Source organism: Gopherus evgoodei, chromosome 15 (genome assembly GCF_007399415.2).
Source record: "Gopherus evgoodei ecotype Sinaloan lineage chromosome 15, rGopEvg1_v1.p, whole genome shotgun sequence".
Lineage (NCBI taxonomy): Eukaryota > Metazoa > Chordata > Testudines > Testudinidae > Gopherus > Gopherus evgoodei.
In genome coordinates this window covers 27,064,087-27,082,788 of record NC_044336.1, presented here as the reverse complement: position 1 = coordinate 27,082,788, position 18,702 = coordinate 27,064,087, and the positions used below count along the sequence as shown (strand labels likewise).

Genomic DNA, 18,702 nt, shown 5'->3' with positions numbered 1-18,702 from the left:
TGAGTTTGGTGGGTCTTGACTTAGTTTCTATGCGTCTACGTGACAAAGTGGCCACGGTTTGATGCTAACGGTTGTCTCCGCTCCATGCAGGGCTAGGAAATAAACAGCAGGAGGTGCGACAGGTCAGGACTGGGATTCATTGGCAGGGCTGCGGGTGGGCAGGGGGCTAAGAGCACAATAGCAGGAGGCCCGTTGTCAGTGTGTGTGGAAGGGTTGGGCACCCTTGCCAAGGAGTCAGTTCAGAGCTGCTGAGACTGGCTGATGAGAACAGATCCAAACTCCAAACTAAGACTAAGACCAAACTCTGACTAAGGCGAGGAGATGAGTTGCTGCTCTGTCTGACCAGCGCACAGCGACTGAGTCATGGGTAAAACCCGGGCGAAAGGAAAGCAGGATGATAGTTCCTCCCGATGAGGCAGCATCCCGCAGAGGGATGGAGGGTGGCAGGAAGGGAAAACAAGCTGAGCTCTCAGAGGCTCTTTGCCATCGCTCACTCCTAGGGTTCCCAAACCCACATTACCCTCAGGCCCTGCGCATTTCCAGCCTGGGAACAAGCCCCTCTTTACAGTATCCAAAGCCACCGTGAGAAATTCTTCTGCAGAGGCAGGTTTGTTCTGGTGCCTAGAATCGCTCTCCACTGGAGTAAGGCCTCACCTGGCACTGCCCAGTGGGCTTGGGGCATCTCCTCTGCAGCCTGGCCTCAGTTGGGAAACAGGCCGTCCTCAGCAATCTGACACCAACGGCTTTCCATTGCGAGCCCAGCTCTAATTCCAGTCTGCCCAGCCAGGCAGGGCTCGAATGTAATGCAGCAGTCAGTCAGGATGGAAGCCTCTACCTTGGAATGACGTGCTTCTTGCCTCCCCTGGCTTGCCAGCTAAACTCAGACTGGGACCCACCCCCCCGGGGGAAGCTGTGCTGTCTCCTTTTCATCAGAAGAGGTAGCCAGGACTTAAGAAAGCCCACAGATTGGAAAGGAGACACTGTGCTCTGCCTCCACTTGCACTCCGCTGTGATGGTCTCAGAGCGAGTCTTGTCTCTCTACTTCCCACCCCCCAGCCATCCCTCCCTCCTCTACACCTTCTCACCAGCTCATGCTGCTCCTGCATTTGGGAAATCTTCTTGATGTATTTCTGGTCCATCTGCTTCAGCTCTGCCACCACAGCCTCGCACTTCTCACTCAGAACCTTCTTATCGTCAATCAGCTGAGAGAGAGGGTGGGGAAGGTTAGGTCACCCCGCTCGGGACCCAGCACCCATGTCGTGGGCCCTGACTCCACTGCAGGTCCTTGGGGAGTTAAAGGATGCTCTGCCAGCTATCTACTCCGAAGGCTGGTATAGAACCTGCTCCCTCCCCACCCAGGCAGCCCCTTGCTGGAGAATGGGAAGCAGGGCCCCGCCTCCCTCACACCCAGGCACAAGGGCCTTTGGAAGGAGTTTGTAACTGGAGCAGACTCCCAATGCTTCAAGAAGGATCATTGGAGGGGTGCGAGGAGGGGGCTCCTAGCTTCGTGATTCTAAAGCGTCCCACCCGGGAGGGGAGATTACCTGGTCGATGAAGGCCAGGTGTCTCTGGATAGCAGACTCGTATTGCTCTCTCTGCAGCTGGAGCTGGTGGCTAAGCTCCTTCTCCGTCTCTTTGACATGCCGCACGGTCAGTTCCCGCTGCTGTGCCTGTCAGGCGCAGGGGAAATAACCACAGGACATTAGGGGGAGCTGCCCACAGGGAGCCGGGGCTGGCATGACCAGGGCACAGAGACAGCAGAGACCAGGAATGGTGCCTGCCCAGTAGGTTCAGCTTGACTGGGGTTGAAGGCTACCATTCTAGCCTCCTGGGGCTGCCAGGTCCCAGTGTGAGTAGGTGGGAAGGAGAGAAAGGGAGTAGAGCACAGACTGGGCAGGTGGGGCCAGCAGTCCTGGCATGCTAGTGCCCTTCCCTTTCCTGAAGAGTTGCAGGCTGGATCAGGAGCATGGCCAGGACTCAACCAGCTCCCATTAGGGTCACTGACACTGTTGGGCACTTTGGCAGTACAGAGAAGGCTCACAAGTTCCCACCTGACTAGGCATCTTGTGGACAACGAGAGTGAGGGTGAGCGCACCATGGAGGGAAGGGATTGCCCAGCCCCCGAGCTGGGCTTTCCCAGACCACTGCCAATGGCTCAGCCCACGTCAGCTCAGGAGCCATCCCTCTGGTCCCTCCACGTTAGCTTGGCACCGTGAGGGAGAGGATCTGTCCCCAACTTGCCATGGGTATTTAGCACGACTAAATGCTCCCCTTTGGTGCAGGGGGTGGTACAGTTGCCCTCTCAGATGGTAGAGAGTGCAGGCCAGCCCTGAAGGCCAGCTCTGGTTCCCACTGCTGCAGGCCCCACAGCCCTCATTCCCACCCCAGGCTGATGAATGGCTGGGCTCCCCACCAGCGCGGTCTGTAGTAGGGTGATGGCTCGCTTCTTCTCCTCCACCTCCAGTTTCAGCCTCATGATGGAGCTGGTGACCTCTGTTGCTACGGCTGAAGCTTGCTCCAGGTTGGCCACCTCCTCTTCAGATAAGAGCCCCTGGGAGAAGAAACCAGCTCAGTGTAGAACCAGGAGACCCCCTCTTCCCCCCAAAGCTCATTCCCACCACCATCCACCCCCATGTCTCCAGAGGCAGGAGGGACTCAGCCACTGAACTGTTAGGCCGCTCAAATGGGCTCTGGAACCCATTTCCCCTACCTACAGGACAGGTCTCTCGCTAACCTCCTGGAATGGAGACAGCAGATGATGTATTCCCGTTCTGTGCTCCAAAAGCCACACCCCAACCCCCTACTTGCCCAAGGCCATGCCTTTTAGAGACTCTCTGCCTCCCCAGAGCATTCTGTAGGAGTCAAGAGAGCAGCAAGATGTAGTGGAACATGGTCCTAAGGCCTCGGTGGCTTCTCTTTTCCCAGCGAGGATGTCGACGGATCCATTTCAGTCTCCATTACACTGGCCCCATCTCATTCTGTTCCACAGCAGCTTCAGAGTGGAACAGCCAGAGAGCAGACTCCTATTTAACACGTCATCTAGGTGCTAGTTTCACACACTGCCCTGCTGCTCACCTCCTGCTGAGTGGCAGAGGCAGCGGATCTGGGCCGCTCCTGCTCCGACTTCTCCATCTCATCCAGGAAGGTGATGATGCTCTGGAGCTTGGCTTCGGAGAGCAGAGCCCCATCCCCAGGCACGCCGGGGCAATGGTTCAGCTTTCCAAACTTCTCCAGGTTATCAGCAGTCAGGGAATTCGAGTCGGCCTCCTGCCCAGAGAGAAGATGTGTCGCATTCATGGACCCAGCAGCCTGCAGGGAGCAGTGCCATGCACTAGCACAGCAGAGAGCGGGGACTGCTTGGGAGGCAAGGCAGTGGGTGAGTAATCAGCTGTCACCAATGGAACCGAATTCTTCCATCGCCCCCTAATGGCCAGTCCTCATATGGACATGATCACACTCCATGTCAGCAGGAATTCTCCCTGGACAAGCGCAGCCTGGCTGAGGGTACGTCCAGACTACCTGCCGCCCTATCGGTGGGTTAAAATCGATGGCTCGGGGATCGATATATCGCGTCTAATCTAGACGCGATATATCGATCCCCGAGCGCGCTTATATCGATTCCGTAACTCCACCAACCCAAACGGAATTGTGGAATCGACACGGAGAGCCGCGGACATCGATCCCGCGCTGTCTGGACTGGTGAGTAATCCGATCTTAGATATTCGACTTCAGCTACGTTATTCACGTAGCTGAAGTTGCGTATCTAAGATCGATTTTCCCCCCCTAGTGTGGACGAGCCCTGAGAGAACGGTTTTAGCAAGGCCCCGCTGCTCCTGGGAGGTGGGGAACAGGGCATGCATGCTTCAGTTACCCAGAAAGGCCAAATTCCACCTTGTCCCCAACTAACACTCCAAGAGGCACAGTCTGAAACGGTGGCATTTTACAGGCATTAACTTGTCATCCCTTCTCTGACTGCGTGGCAGCAGCAAGTGAGCCCTGGGAGGGAAGCCTCCTTGCCCGCAGCAGTCCCAGCCCAGCTTTGTCTAGGGGATGGTCTTACCAAACCCTGAGCCCTGACATTACCCCATCTATCCAGGCATATTTGTCTTTCTTGTAGAGCTTAGGTTGGGGCATCAGCTCTGGCTCCTCCTCCAGCAATTTGAGGGTGTCCAGAAGCTCACTGAGGGTGACCTTGGACTGGGCTCTGCTGGTCGCAGTGACCCCTGTCTGCAGCTCCTCACTGGCCAGCTCTCTGGAGTTCACATCCTAGGGAAGAAGGGATGGGAGGAATTGAGGGAAAACCCACACATGGTAAAATGGTTTACAGGGTCTGCCCAGCTTGTAATCCAGGCGTTAAATAGCCACAGAAGGCAGGGGGCTCAGTGTGGCCTAATGCAGAACACGGAGATCAGTAGCCCTTTGACTCGAGAAAGGCCCAAGGCACAGTCACAGCTTTCTCAGCAGTGGGGCCATTCTCCATGCTCTCATGCAAGTCTCTTCAGCACTGAGCCCTGGGCCAGTTGAGCAAAGGGCTGAGCACCTGCTGCTCTGCATTGAGCCTCACTGGACTGAAAAGGTCTAGAGGGAGGGTGGGGAGGGGAGAGGAGGGAGAGCCAAATCCAGTGCCTGAGCTTTCGAAAGCCCCAGTGACTGGAGAGAAGAGAAGAGCTGAGCCCACCTGTGGTTTGTTCTCTGCCATGTTATCCTGTCCAGTATCCGAACCGGGCCCTGGGGGGGACATTTCTTTGGGCTCAGCAGCTGCTGCGCAGAAATTTGCATCTGTGGGAATCAAAGCAGCATTCACTGCTTTACAGCAGCCCAAGAGCCCTGGCCCTCCTTTCGGCTTCCACATCCCAGCACCCTGCTGCCCTGGCCCTCGGCCGCTGGCGAGACGTGCACAGGGAGCTACGGCCCGAAGGCCTTGGGGAGATTCTTACCTGCATTATTGGCTTTGATGATGCTGTTGGCGGGACTGATGTTCTTCACAGAGGTCGGTTTGGTAGGTTTTTTCCTTCCCACCCGTCTGCCCTCCTTCAGCAGCACCAGCTCCTCCTCCGCGAGGCGCTTCGCATCAGAGGCCTTTTGGGCTCGTTTCTGCTGAAGCTCCTGTAACAGGGGATTGTCCATCAGCATCCTGCCTGGCACAAGCCCCCCCTCTGCCCATGCTGCTGAGCCCCTGCACCACTCAGTTTGTGTGATCAACGGCTGGGGGCAGGGGGTGACAGCGTGAGCACTGGGAGATGCTAGTGAGCGCAGCAGGCACCGAAGGGTTAATGAGATGACAATCCCATCCAGCAAGACCAAGGACATCACTTAAACATGAATATGTCCATGCTGCATCGGTAGCCACCGGAGACCGAGCCGCCCTGCGCAGGGCTGGCAGGGGGAGAGTAACCACGGTACAGACTGCGAGATGCTCTGATAGCGCAGCATCGAGGGCACGATACATAGGACAGACACTGCATGCGCAGCAGCAAAGCCAATGCTCTCTGCCAGTGTGCTTCAACCTGCCCTGCGGGGACCTGCTCCTCCCAAGAGCAGAGTCCTGTCACTGTGGCCCGCGGAGCCATGGCCTCTCTGCAGGTGCTGCCAGTTCGGATGTGGACAGTTGTTATCCAGGAGCTAGATTGAGATCGGCCGAATGGCAGGAGACTCCAGGCTGGCCAGGGCAGAGGTGTTGTATCCCACCCCACACTGAGCTGCCCAGCATCCCCCCAACTCTTCGCCAAGCTACGCTGCGTGAAGCCCTTGTGAAGGCAGAGAACTACCCCTCCCCGCCCTTGCCCCCCACACACATTGAAGATGGCTCCCGCATAGGTAAGCCAAACAAACAGACCCTTCCATTGCTCAGAACCCACTGGCCCCACCATTACCTGGATAGCAGCTCGCCGGGCCACTTGGGCCTTCTCCTCCCGGATTCTTCGTCTCTCCTCATCCTTCTTCCGCTGCAAGTCCAGGACGTTCCCCTCCTCCATTCGCGGCTGCTGCCTTTCCTTCACAGAAGCACAGATGGACGTTATTGAGAACTATGGATGCTCCTCGCCAGCATTCACTGCCCATAGCAAAGAGATGCAAACAAACTACATTTCCCCCATCTGGGTTGCCTCAAACCCAGAAAGTTTCCTGCCCCAACCCCTTTTTTTCAGAGATTCTGTGCCTAGAGAGGTTGCACCTGAGGGTGCATGTTTATGAAACACTAAAAGCAATTATCTGCTGGCTGGGTTTGAAATCACTCATGAGACAGGCTTAAAAATAGAATCACACATGCAAGAGCTATGGGTTTTTTCCCCTATTTAGATAAATAATTAAATACAAATATAAAAAGCTGCAGATGATGCATCACTTCCTAAGGTGCCAGTTATTACCAATGGAGCATAACACGCCAACACAGGACAACACTGCCCTAGACATTACACGTGCCCAGTAACCTGACACTGGAGAACAAGGACTGGAGCCTTCAACAGGCTGTTACTGCCAATCAGGTGGCTGTTTGCAGCTACGCCAAGGGAAGAGAATGACACTTGGAGAGACCACGCAGCGGCTGATGTAAGGGGCTTGTGGCCTAGTTTTCAGAGGAACTAAATTCCCATGGATGTCGCCATCCAAACACCCAGGCCAGTGGTGCTCTGAGCTGCCACATGAGCTACCCAAGTTCGATGCCTGGGCCCTTCTCTGGCTCCATGAGCCTGGAGGGACCTAATGCCTCTCCACACATCCCTCTGGCTACATATCAGACCCCATCCAGTTCTCAGCTCTGTGGCTTGGTGGCCAGAGGGGAACTACTTTTCCTGTTTCCAAGGGCAGCAGCATGCCAGCGTCACACAAGGCTGTGCTGGACTGAGGAGTTGGCTCTGAGTGAATACCCAGGAGACCTGTCTGTGACAGACCTCTCTCTTGGAAGCCAACAAATGCCCGAGAGTGGCTGCACCCATCTTGTGCCTCTGCGAGTGGCGTCGGTACCAGCGCTGGATGGTCACAGCTGCCAGGTTAACCTGATGAATGAACCTACAAGGGAAAGAGGCGGCTCAATGAGACTGCTGCAAGCACACAGGCAGAGACGACACACCCACAACCTGAGGCACTACTGACCACCTCCCTCACATGGTCTCGCTGTTCAGATGGACATGCCCACAAGGGGACAGTTGTTTCTGGGGAGATTAGTCAGAAGAATGGCCATACTGTGTCAGACCCAAGGTCCACCTAACTCAATATTTTGTCTACCTGTACGATCAGACCACACAAGCTCACAGAGAGTCTAAAAGCATAGACCCAAACCGTAGGCAGGACTAAATCAATGTAGCTCCATTAAAGTTAATGGAGATATGCCGATTTCCACCAGCTGAGGATCTGGCCCACAGACAAACCCACAGAGTATGCACATCCGAATATGTTACTGGACAAAACCTGCTTTCTCTCCCAGTTTCTGTGCTGTATCCCAGTTCCATTTCCCCATGCCCTCTGCAATCTGCCTTGACGCTGTCCATTGTCTCCCCCAGCCCTGGCATTCCCTTCTCCCCCTTCATTAGCCCCGAACTTCTCCCACCCTGCCTGATAACTCCCCCACCTTTCCCTTCTGCTCCCTGCCTCACCTCTCTGCCTCCTCCTCTGTCACCTCCTTCCTCTTGAGCAGGCTACTGCTGTTGTTGTGGGGCATTATGTTGTTGCTGGAAAAGTTCTTCTGAGACTTCTTGAAGCTGCTGCTCTCACTGTCCTCATTCGAGGTCGCCTTGATCATGTTGCTAAGGGAGAGGAGGAGACTGTCTAGGGCCATCCTGCTGAATGCCACACCCACCCAGCGGGCTGGCCCAGTGCACAGGGCAGTAAAAGGCGCTTTGCTGAGCCCACCAGCCAGACCCATGGGCACCCAGAACCGTCTCACTCTGCATAAAACCCGAACCTCTTGCTGGACAAGTAACTGCTCTTGGGCTTCGCCCTTTGCCAGGGACCAGCACCCAAGGGACGAAAGCACGTTTCAAGAGGTAAGGAAACCTTGACAGAGGAGAAGGCACTTGCCCATGGCTATACAGCGAGTCAGTGGAACAGGTGAGAACATAACCAGGAGTCCTGGGTTGCCAGATCTCTGCGAGCATCTGTGCTGGTCAGGCAAGCACAATGAAACTGCATTTGTAAAGAGTGACTAGGGCTTCAGGAGCTGAACGGAGAGTCAAAACTCAGTGTTTCAAAGAGGAGCCCCCTCCCTTCGCCATGTCTCCCCCCCCCCCCCATTTCAAGGGCTCGACCAGTTCTGAGCCCTCAGGAGGTGCCTGGAGGTCTATGGACAGGTCTGGGAACATTCTGTCAGAGCTGCTAGCAGTTGTCTGGCATGATGCAGCTAAGGGCCTGCACTGAAGGAGACTGGGCTGTCAGCTAGCAATATCAGCCACACTTAGGGGGTAACATGTTTTAAGACGCGTCCTTTCTCATGTGTCTAAACTGCTCCTGAGCGTATGGTGCAAGCCAGGGTCCGGTCACCCAGTCCAGGCCTGTCCCCCCAGCAGAGCGTTCACCCATACATACTTGAGGGAAGTTGCTGCCTGGTTGGAACTTTTCGGCGTGGAGGCCTTGTCTGTGGTGGAGTAGTTGTTATGCACCATGGTGGTCACGCAGTTGCCCATGGCCCCTTTGTTACTCCTGGTGTGGAGAGAAGAATGAGACATTAGGACTGGCTGGATCAGAGCACAGAAATGGGCTCTTAAGATAACTCGTACTGTTTCCCCAGCACCCCAAATACTCACAGCTTCTCTTCGGCTTTCAGGCCTTGTTACCCGGTGCACTGCTGCTCAGAAGGCAGCTTCTAGAAATGCACTTGTCATGCAGAATGTACTCCTCCCAGCTGGTGCACAGCATTATGCAGAGAGCTACATACACATCCCCTTAGCGCAGGAAACGTGCTAACGTGGGACTGCAGCCGAGAGTCTGGCTTTGAGTCTGCCTGTCCCAGCATTTTCAATGTGTTGGTCTGGCGTAAGCCTTGCCTTTCACAGCACGGGAAAGGAGGGAGTTTCAAATGCTGCATTGCAAAACCCTCTGTACATATTTCCTATACCATCTAGTCACCTGCAGCACAGGACTCCTGCTCTCTAGAGCAAGCGGAGCCACTGTACTCTCCAGTTAATGAGTGAGGAAGGAGCTTTGTACCCAGTGCACTGGAGTTACTCTACCCAAAACACTGCTGCTAAAGCCATCTTCCTCTCCTGCCATGTTCTCCTCAAACACCTCTGTCAGCTTCCTGCCTCTTCAACACCAGGGTCAGTCTCCTCATCCTCACCTCTGCAGCTCCATCCTCCTGCCTTCTAACAGCTGCTGCCTTTCCCTGCTCCTTCTACTCCTGGGTTCACACTTCATTCATTCCCTCTCCTATATCTAGAGCAGCATCTCTCTTCCTGGGCACTAAGCAACCTTCAAGTGTCTCCTCTCCAGCCCAGCCTTCCATGACTAATCTCTCCTCAGATGCCATCAGCCCCCTGTTGCATCTGACCCTTAGCTATCGCGGTGCAGTTTGTTTAGATGGTGAGCTCCGTGAAATCCCATTCATTCACTATAAATAACGCGCATGGGGGTCTAGATAGCCGCTCACATCTCATTCTCAGCTGACTCATATCACCAATTCCTTTTCCTGGTTTTAGCTCCACGTCTAAAGAAGCGTGAACCGCCCCAGCCCTGTGCTGCTGCCTCTCTTACCTGTTATTGGCAGTGAAGTTGGGTGCCAGCAACACAGTGGTTTCTTTCTTCCTCATGCCTGCTGGGGACTCCTGCGTGCTGGAGCTGCGGGTGCTGGATGGGGTTGGGAAGACCCTGGGCTGATCATCCTACCATGGCATTAAGCAGAAGTATGAGTGCACTCAGACAGTGTGTATTATAAACCCTCCCCAGGGAATGTGGTCTTCCTGCAAGGGCCAGTGTCTCCCAGAAAGATTCACTGTCCCACCATCCATGTGCTCTGAAAGGTCCATTTGCACCCTCCAGGCTTCACAACAGACACCAGGGACCAACAGCCAGTGGGCCAGACAAACAGACCCACGGTCTAACACAGGCCAGGGAGCACCCACGTGGCAGTAGGCTGCCTTGTTAACCATTTGTGCTGCAGAACTAACGGGCGGGATATCAGGGTGTTCAACCACAGCAGCACCAAGCTGGAAACGTACCCCTATACAGAGAGAACCGATCAAAGACCGAAGAATGTGGCTTGCCCCATTAACTTGAAGTCAATGGGCTACTCATGAGTATGGGGAGCATAACGTTGCCCACAGCAGTCAAAATAGGCTGTCTCCCTTACCAGGATATTCCATGTGGTTTTCTTTTCTGGGGAGGTTTTGCTCAGACTTGCCAGCTTTTTTCTTCCCCCAGAGCTGCTGTCAAAGAAGGTCAAGAAGTCTCCAGGCTGCTCAGCACTGTATTCCCAAAAGAAGAACATCCCAAGAAAGATAAGGAATGAAAAAAATCCTTTTCAGAAACCTCAAATGCAGAAACAACAGCAATGCCCTGGGGGTTTCTCCTTCGAGGGCTGCATCTGTGGTGCCAGAGGAGGCTACTGGGTGCCCTGCTCTTCACAAATCGGCACAATCTGACACTAATCCACAGAGCTGGCCTGAAAAAGCTGAAACTCACCTGGCACCTGTTATCCAAAACAGGAAGTAAAAGAGCTTTGCAGGAAGAGGGTGTCGTTATGTAGTCATTGGTTCCATACAGAATTAGCTCGTACACAGAGATGTATATTTCAAAGCCCCATGTAAAGAGATGTTATATTATGGGAAGGAGTATGAGTGAGTGGCACAGCAGGGATTGAGAATCAGGACTCCTGGGTTCTATCAATGAGTTGCCACATGACCTGTGGAAAATCACCGACATCTCAAATGGGGAGAATATCCCACTCGCAGGGGTGTTTTGAGAATTAACAAGAGTGTGTAAAGTGCTTTGTGATTCCTGGAGAGGTGGAAAGCGCGGAGCAGTGTATGTGAGGATGTGTGTGTTCCTATAACTTGGAGCAAAGGCTGTACATACCTAGCAATAACTCAAGGAGGGGAAATCTTTCACTGAATGCAGCTTTTTGAAAAATAAAAATTAAAAAAAAAAGTCTGAAAACCAAAACACTCAGAATGAAAGCTTGGCCAAAAAGAAACCTTCAGAGAGCGGGAAGCACATGAGCACAGCATCTGCCATTCTCATAGTACCCTGAAGTCCATGCAGACACAGAGTCTGGTTATGCTTCTAAAGCCAGTCAGTCTGTCAAAGCCTTTGCAAACCTCGCAGAGTCCAGCAGACCTCACAGTCCGCTGCACCCAAAACATTCTCTCATTTCTAACTCAGCAATGAGCAGCCCCAGCTCATCACAGATCTGTGCTCCACCTCCTGCTAAGAACTTGCAACTAAACCAGGGCTCATAATTTCTGAGCTACAAAGTGGCAAAAACAGCGTTACAAGAATTTGCCAAAGTAGTAAGCCGGTTTATTCAAGCTCCCTTCTTTCAGAAATGGTGTGTCTCTTCTGTCTAAAATTGACCAGGACTCCTCCTCTATCCACCAACCACGATGCAAAATTTGAAGGGCAGAGGGCCTTTAGTGAGGGTTTACAGACCGGGAGGCAAAAATCAGGCTTATAAGGAAGAGCTGATTGCAACTCAGAACATAGGAACAAACGACCTCCCAAAACAAGCCCATGTGGAAAGGCCTGATTAACCTGGAAACTTTGTAAAGAACCTTACAAACAGCACACTAGTCTGAGGCACCAGCTGTATCAGGACTCTGGTCTGTGTCAAGTGGCATATAAAGAGAACTATTCTCTAAGTAGATTGGGACTTAAATCCCCATTTCATCTACTGTTCTACACACAAAAGAATTTCCCTTCAGCATTTAACAATGCATTCCTGGAGGTGGGGGAGGCCTAGCTTTTAAGAGAAGCAGCAGCAAGAAAAGCAAACCTTCCTTGTGCATCACCTCCTAGGAACAGGATGTCTAGAGACTCCCATATACCCCACTCTCACACTCCAATGTTCAGCTCCTCCCTTTCATGCTGATCAAGAAATCAGCCTTTAGAACATGTAGGAGAGGCCCTAGATGAGAAGCATGGTATAAAATATTAGAGCCTGAAGCTGGATGAGACATGGCATTCGTTTCTTTCATTCCTATAGTTCCCCTTTGCCTCCCTCTCCCAATTCCACATCCCTAAGAATAACAAAGAGCGAAGGAGCAGCAGGATCCCATGGGCTGGGGGCAAATTTCATTCAAAAAGAAGACACGGTCCTTCCCAATCAGAGACAGTCAAGAGTCTGAAATAGCAGAACAATGCAAGGGCAGGAGAGCAAGACAAGAGGAGTGAGGCAGGCCCCAGGGAGGTCACAGCAGTTGACAATAGTTACTTCTCTTCTGTAGTAATACCAGATGCTCTCTGCCCTTTGAGAGCTGAAGAAATCCACCTACCTATTTATAAGGCCCCTACCTAAGTAGCATCTGAGCACCACAGGGTTGGGAAGTAGATTTGGCGAATTCAACAGGTCAGCTGTCCCCCTCCCTGCCTTGTCCACCTTGCAGGCACAATGATTTGCTATTGTATTGTGGCTTATGAGTGCTAGGAAGCACAGGTTGGACTATTAGCATGCAGTGGTGGCTCCAGGCACCAGCACTAAAAGTGTTTGCCTGGGGCGGCAAGCAGCAGGGGGTGCCCTGCTGGTCCCTGCGATGGCGGCAGTCAGGCAGCCTTCGGCAGCTTGCCTGCGGGAAGTCTGCTGGTCCTGCGGATTCAGTGGTAATTCGGCAAAATTTGCCGAACCCATGGGACCAAGAAACTCCCACAGGCAAGCTGCTGAAGGCTGCCTGAGTGCCGTGCTTGGGACGGCAAAAAAGCTAGAGCTGCCTGTTAGCATGGCAGCAGTGCCTATTGGAATTAATACGCCATTCAGTTTATCTGAGGCTCATTTCTGAAAAAGGTTTCAGGCCCACAGAATTACACTTCCTATCTCCCTTGGATTCTAATCCCATGTTCCCCCCAAGTGAAGTACCTGGAACTCAGACACTGACCAGGTAGCCTAACAAAATCACGAAGCAGGGGGTTTCCTCGCTATTTAGTGAACAGGATGGGTGGGTATTTTTTTAGCCCTTACCGGAAAGCACCGTTCGCCTGCTGGTTGACCTGGGTGGTACTACTGGATCTCCGGAGATTGTTAATGGCTCTGGAGCAGCCAATTCCTGCATCTTCCTGCACAGGAGAAAGTGAAATCTGTGACCGAGACCCCGTCTCCACACCCTACATATTACGGCAATCATATTTGTACAAAATATGCCTTGTGAGGTGTCTTATGAAAGCTAACCCCACACTGGATATTAATCTCATGATCAGAGGCATGTGTTGACTTTATATGTGAAGTTACAAATTCTCTCTGAATGATGGTGAAGACAAGGCAGCATAGTCAAGGTAAAGGGGATAAATACGTCTGTCCTACACAAAGGAATGTGAGTTCACCTCAGTTTACATATTAGCAGTAAACAAAGCTATCCAGCTAAATGAGAAGGGGGTAATCCTGTTCCTGAGCTCGAGACAGAAAATAACATGGCACCTGCACCCTCTACAGATGCAGGAGACCGGGTCCTCAGAGGCCTCCCTGATGGTAAGATGAAGAAATCCCTTTGGGGATATAAGGAACAGAGAGAAACTCTACCTTTATCCTTCACCTCAGGCAAAAAGAAACCAAGTGATTTGCTCTTGGTGATAGGTCCTGCCCAGGCCAGCCAGTTAAAAGCTCGAAAGGAGACAGGGGGTAAAAGAAACCATCTTGAACAAAGACTGTATCTTGCTAGATTAAGTTTTAGACCTCGAGATGCGTGTTTTCACTTTCATTTGCTTGTAACCATCTCACACTCTCTTTTACTTGGTATCACTTAACCCATGCTCTCTCGTTAATTAACTTGTTTTACTTTTACTATAACCCCCTTCGGTGCTGTGATTGAAGGGACGGGAATATTTACCTCAGTTATACTGATAAGCTGTGATGGTCTGACTCTAACAGAGCAGCAAACTGAACGCCTTCTGTGAAAGCACCAGGGTAGGGGCTGTACACTGCCAAGAAACCTCTCTGAGGCGCCTGGGGGCTGGAGTTCACTGATTGTTATGTTACCTGCTGGTGAGGTCTGGGCTGGGGGAGCCCTGAGGAGTTTGCTGGTGAGGAAGACAAGCTGGCATGGCAGGGAGCTGACACACGGTCTAATTTGCCAGCAAAGCTCACTCTTGCAAACGCAGAGAGGGAACGCAACGGCTCAGAGCTCTGGGTATCCCCAGCAGTGTGTTACAAAATCCAACAATAACTCTCTAAAGAGAAGCATGGGAACAGAATGCCAGGATGGACTCAGCAAAGCAAGTTCCTCCCGAAGAACTAGGGAATTCTACAATAAAAATGCACAGCAATGGTGCTTCATAAAACAGCAACAGGCCCTTCATGGATCCCCCCATCCCAAAGCACACACCTAACTTCTGCTCAGAGAGCAAAAGCAAGGGGAATGCATGTCCCAGGGGAGGAAGTTAAACATTCAGCAACCCCTGGAGAACAGAAATGTATCAAGAAGTCTGGAATGTCTGCCCAGGTTCTCCTGGTGATGGGAGGGTTTGGGTGAAAGCACCTCACAGATGCAGTACTCACCGGAGCGTTCCTTCTGGCCTTGCTCTCGGTGATGACGGAGATGGAACGAGCGATGTGCTTAGCTGGAGAGGCGCTGCTCGGCCGCCGCAAGACTTGCAGTGGGAGGCCCGTTAGACTCAGGTCCAAGCCATTGGCATTGACAGCTTGGAATGAGGAACTGCTGCGGGTGCTTTTCATTTTGGGGTGGATTGAACTGCAGTGGATTGAGATGAGATGAAGCACAGAAGAGTACAACTAGGGTCAGGTGGCAAGTGAGAGGCACCTACATAGCTCAGTGACAGGATAAATCATCTGCCTCTCAGCTTCCCCCCAACAGCCCAAACACACAGGGGCTAAATATCCACCAGCTCACACCCCGCTTGGCCTGGCTCCCTGCACCTGTGAGTACTTGCTAAGCACCACGCCAACATTTTCAGAATCAGCCTAAACTTTTTGAATTTCAGGCACCTTAGGCCGGATTTGCTAAGCATCTGCAGCTCTCAGCATCTTCAGCTGGGTTTGTGGGCACTCAGCACCTTTGAAGGTCAGATCCAGCATGTCTCAAGTTAGATTCCCAAAATTTAAGGTACCCAAAATCAGTGGCCACTTCCTTGGTATTTTGGCCTAACTAATCCCCAGATCCACCTGTGCAGGCAGGCATGTATTATTGTCCCCATGTGACAGATTGGGAAGCTGAAGCTCACCCCACTACACCACACTGTGTCCAAGAGGGTTCTTTCAGTTCAGACACCATCCCCCACCTCAAACTCCCTTCATTCAGATTTCACAAGCTGCAACTGGAGTGTATTGAGAAGGGTTGTGAGATGCACGAATTAACAACTTTTGTCACTCACTTCTAGCCAGGAATCCACAGAGGTTGTGTCCTTTCAAATAAGGTTTTGAGGGAGTGTGAGGCCAAATTAACACACTGCACCCTCCAACCTTAACAGCCAAAGCGGTATTTAATTCTGCCCCTTTCTTCCTTTTGCATAGCAAAGCCCAGCTCCCAAGGACCTCCCTGACTCCTTTCCCACCTCCATGGCCTCAAAGTAGTTTCACAATTACTCGGCTATGTTGTTTTATTCTTTAAATAGTAATACATGTCCTGGGAAGCAACTGGAATGGCAGAAAGCTTCAATTCTTGGCGAGAAAGGGGAAAACTATCTGGCCTCACATCACATACATAGGTAAGCTCTTTCCAAAGACATTTGCGATTCCCTTGGCACAAGAAATAAGAACAAACAAAAAGCTCTCTATGGAAACCACCAAGCTCACACCAGGAAGATGGATCACAGTCTCAGCTAGTGCTAGGCTGGGGAGTTGGGTACATATTTGATCAGAGAAATGTATACTTAGCTTATCTATACTACAAAAACTAATACAATCAGAAGGTTTGCTCCAGGTTCCACACAGATATAGCAGAAGCCATTTCAGGATTAGGGCTGTAGACTGTAAGCCCTTCAAGGCAGGGACCATGTCTCCTTATTTGCATTATGAAGTACCCAATATACTTCTGAGTGCTATAAAGTAACCACCCGTTAGCAAAGCCTGCTCTGCAATCTGAAGGCCACTTGACTGTAACTGTCCATTAGCTGATGTGCTATAACAGGGATTCTCAAACTGGGGGTTATTACATGGGGGTTCATGAGCTGTCAGCCTTCACCCCCAAAACCCCCCTTTGCCTCCTGTATTTACAATAGTGTTAAATATTTTAAAAATGTGTTTTTAACTTAAGGGTGGCCGTATTCAGTTTTGCTGTGCAAAAGGAGTCACTAATACAAAACTCTCAGAACCACTGCGCTGTAACATCAGCATTCTTATTCCAAAAGCTCCTCTTCCTATGCCAGACCCCTCTCGGGCGCAGTGGCAGGTCAGGTTTGCATTGGGCCAGGATTGCTCCTTTCACCGGCCCAGCCAGAGGAAAAACCGCACATGAGAAATTTAAAAGAAAAACTATACGTTTGTTGGCAAAACTTCACACCCAGGTACCTGCACGCACAAATCAACCAAAGGGGATGAATACGAATACAAAGGGGGTTCCTTACCTGCCTGAACTTCCAGCTGTCACAGTGCTGGGGACACCTGTATTTAGGCCTATTTTCCCAGCATCTATTTTTGGGGGGAGGGACGGGGTGCTTAGAGGAAAAGCCAACTAAAAACTCCAGGCCTTATAAGGATGCTCCAGCAGCAGAGAGGAGCTTGGGACCCCGTTACAGCCCCTCTCTCCTGGAGATTAGCCCTGAGCTCCCCCTACACTAGAGAAACAGGGGCTGCAAAGCCGTTGGTGAGATGGTGACCCTCCCCCAGGTGACTCAGGAATTCAGGGTCCCCAGGGGTAATTTTAAAACATGAGAGTTTTAAAAATTTCTGGAGGGCTCAAGGCCTGGACACAACTTGTCACCCCCAGCAGGATCTATGGGGCAGGGGTCCCTCCGCCTCCTCAGCAGGAGCTATGGGGCTGGGGTTCCCCCCGCCTCTCCCACCCCCCCCCAGCAGGAGCTATGGGGCTGGGGTCCCTCCACCGCCTCAGCAGGAGCTATGGGGCTGGGGTTCCCCCCACCTCTCCCACCCCCCCAGCAGGAGCTATGGGGCTGGGGCTGGGGTTCCCCCCACCTCTCCCCCCCACCTCTCCCCCCCCAGCAGGAGCTATGGGGCTGAGGTTCCCCCTCTCCCTCCCACCCCCCCGGGCCAGGGTCCCTCCGCCTCTCCTCCCCCCCAGCAGGAGCTATGGGGCTGGGGTTCCCCCCGCCTCTCCCACCCCCCCCGCAGGAGCTAGGGGACCGGGGTTCCCCCTCGCCCTCCCACCCCCCCGGGCCAGGGTCCCTCCGCCTATCCCCCCCCCCCCCCAGCAGGGGCTATGGGGCCTGCTGCCCGCCCAGCAGGGTCCCGCCGTCCCTAGCCAGCCCCCCCACCAGGGGCATTGTGGGAAGGGTCCCTCGGGCCGTGCCCACCCCGTGCAACTAACGCGGGGCCAGAGCCGGACGCTAGTAACCTGCCCAGGAACAGCCTAACCCAAGCGGGGCGCCAGCCCGCCTCCCCGGCCACGCCATTGGCTCGCTATGGAGGCACTGGACTCTCACTGGGCGGCTTGGCTGCCCGTCGCGCGGGACGGGGGAGTTCGGTTGAGGCGGCAGGCCGGACTGGAGCAGCAGTGCAGGCTGCAGGGCCCGCCAGGGGGCGCTGAGGGACCTGGCCGGGCTGGGCTGGGCTGGGCTGGGCAGGGATGGGACGGGACGGGACGGGACGGGACAGGGAGGGGAGGGGAGGGGAAGGGAAGGGAGTGGGATAAGCTGTGGGGTGAGGGGGGCCAGGCAGGGCAGGGAGTGAGGAGGGGGAGGGGGAGGGGGAGGGGGGGGAGGGGAGGGGAAGGGCAGGGATGGGACAGGGCAGGGAGTGGGATAAGCTGTGGGGTGAGGGGGGCCAGGCAGGGCAGGGAGTGAGGAGGGGAGGGGAGGGGAAGGGCAGGGATGGGACAGGGCAGGGAGTGGGATAAGCTGTGGGGTGAGGGGGGCCAGGCAGGGCAGGGAGTGAGGAGGGGAAGGGCAGGGCAGGGCAGGGCAGGGAGTGGGATAAGCTGTGGGGTGAGGGGGGCCAGGCAGGGCAGGGAGTGAGGAGGGGAGGGGGAGGGCAGGGATGGGACAGAGCAGGGAGTGGGATAAGCTGTGGGGTGAGGGGGGCCAGGCAGGGCAGGGAGTGAGGAGGGGAAGGGCAGGGCAGGGCAGGGCAGGGAGTGGGATAAGCTGTGGGGTGAGGGGGGCCAGGCATGGGGTGAGGAGTAGGGCAGTGGGGGGTGGAGTGAGGAGGGGAAGGTGCGAGGCAGGGTGGGAGTGGGGTAGGGCTGTGGGGTGAGGAGGGGAGGGAGGGATGAGGTTAGGAGGGATAGGGTGGGGTGGGGTGGAGCAGCCAGAAGAGGGGCTGGAGGCAGCCATCCCATTGGGTTCCCCATGGAGTGTTGATTGATGATGTCCCGTGCAGGTCCAGTGGGGGTGGTGGGGAGGGGTTCAGGGCCTGAGGTATTCAGAGGCCCATCATGGAATGGGCACCTGAATACCTCAGGCTCTCTGAGGTATTCAGGTGCCCATTCCATGATGCAATCT

The 18,702-nt window shown here is 53.6% G+C and overlaps 1 protein-coding gene across 4 annotated transcripts in view; it reads right to left on the bottom strand.

Moving 5' to 3' along the window:
• The window catches only part of CEP131 (centrosomal protein 131), a 29,156-nt gene extending 11,982 nt beyond the window's left edge, over positions 1–17,174 (bottom strand). The window contains exons 1-16 of one of the 4 annotated variants that reach the window (XM_030534102.1): positions 16,651–17,174; positions 14,627–14,819; positions 13,097–13,191; positions 10,277–10,391; positions 9,682–9,809; positions 8,518–8,631; positions 7,590–7,739; positions 6,888–7,005; positions 5,874–5,993; positions 4,938–5,106; positions 4,679–4,779; positions 4,084–4,266; positions 3,076–3,267; positions 2,414–2,551; positions 1,545–1,670; positions 1,086–1,202 (exon numbers count right to left, since the gene is read on the bottom strand). In XM_030534102.1, coding sequence (XP_030389962.1) covers positions 1,086–1,202; positions 1,545–1,670; positions 2,414–2,551; positions 3,076–3,267; positions 4,084–4,266; positions 4,679–4,779; positions 4,938–5,106; positions 5,874–5,993; positions 6,888–7,005; positions 7,590–7,739; positions 8,518–8,631; positions 9,682–9,809; positions 10,277–10,391; positions 13,097–13,191; positions 14,627–14,803 — 2,043 coding nt within the window. In that variant the 5' untranslated portion in view covers positions 14,804–14,819; positions 16,651–17,174. Of the gene's footprint in view, positions 1–1,085; positions 1,203–1,544; positions 1,671–2,413; positions 2,552–3,075; positions 3,268–4,083; positions 4,267–4,678; positions 4,780–4,937; positions 5,107–5,873; positions 5,994–6,887; positions 7,006–7,589; positions 7,740–8,517; positions 8,632–9,681; positions 9,810–10,276; positions 10,392–13,096; positions 13,192–14,626; positions 14,830–16,650 lie in introns of all 4 variants that reach the window. The other 3 variants (XM_030534100.1, XM_030534101.1, XM_030534099.1) reach the window with 3 other exon arrangements.
• Between the last annotated feature and the right edge of the window lie 1,528 nt (positions 17,175–18,702).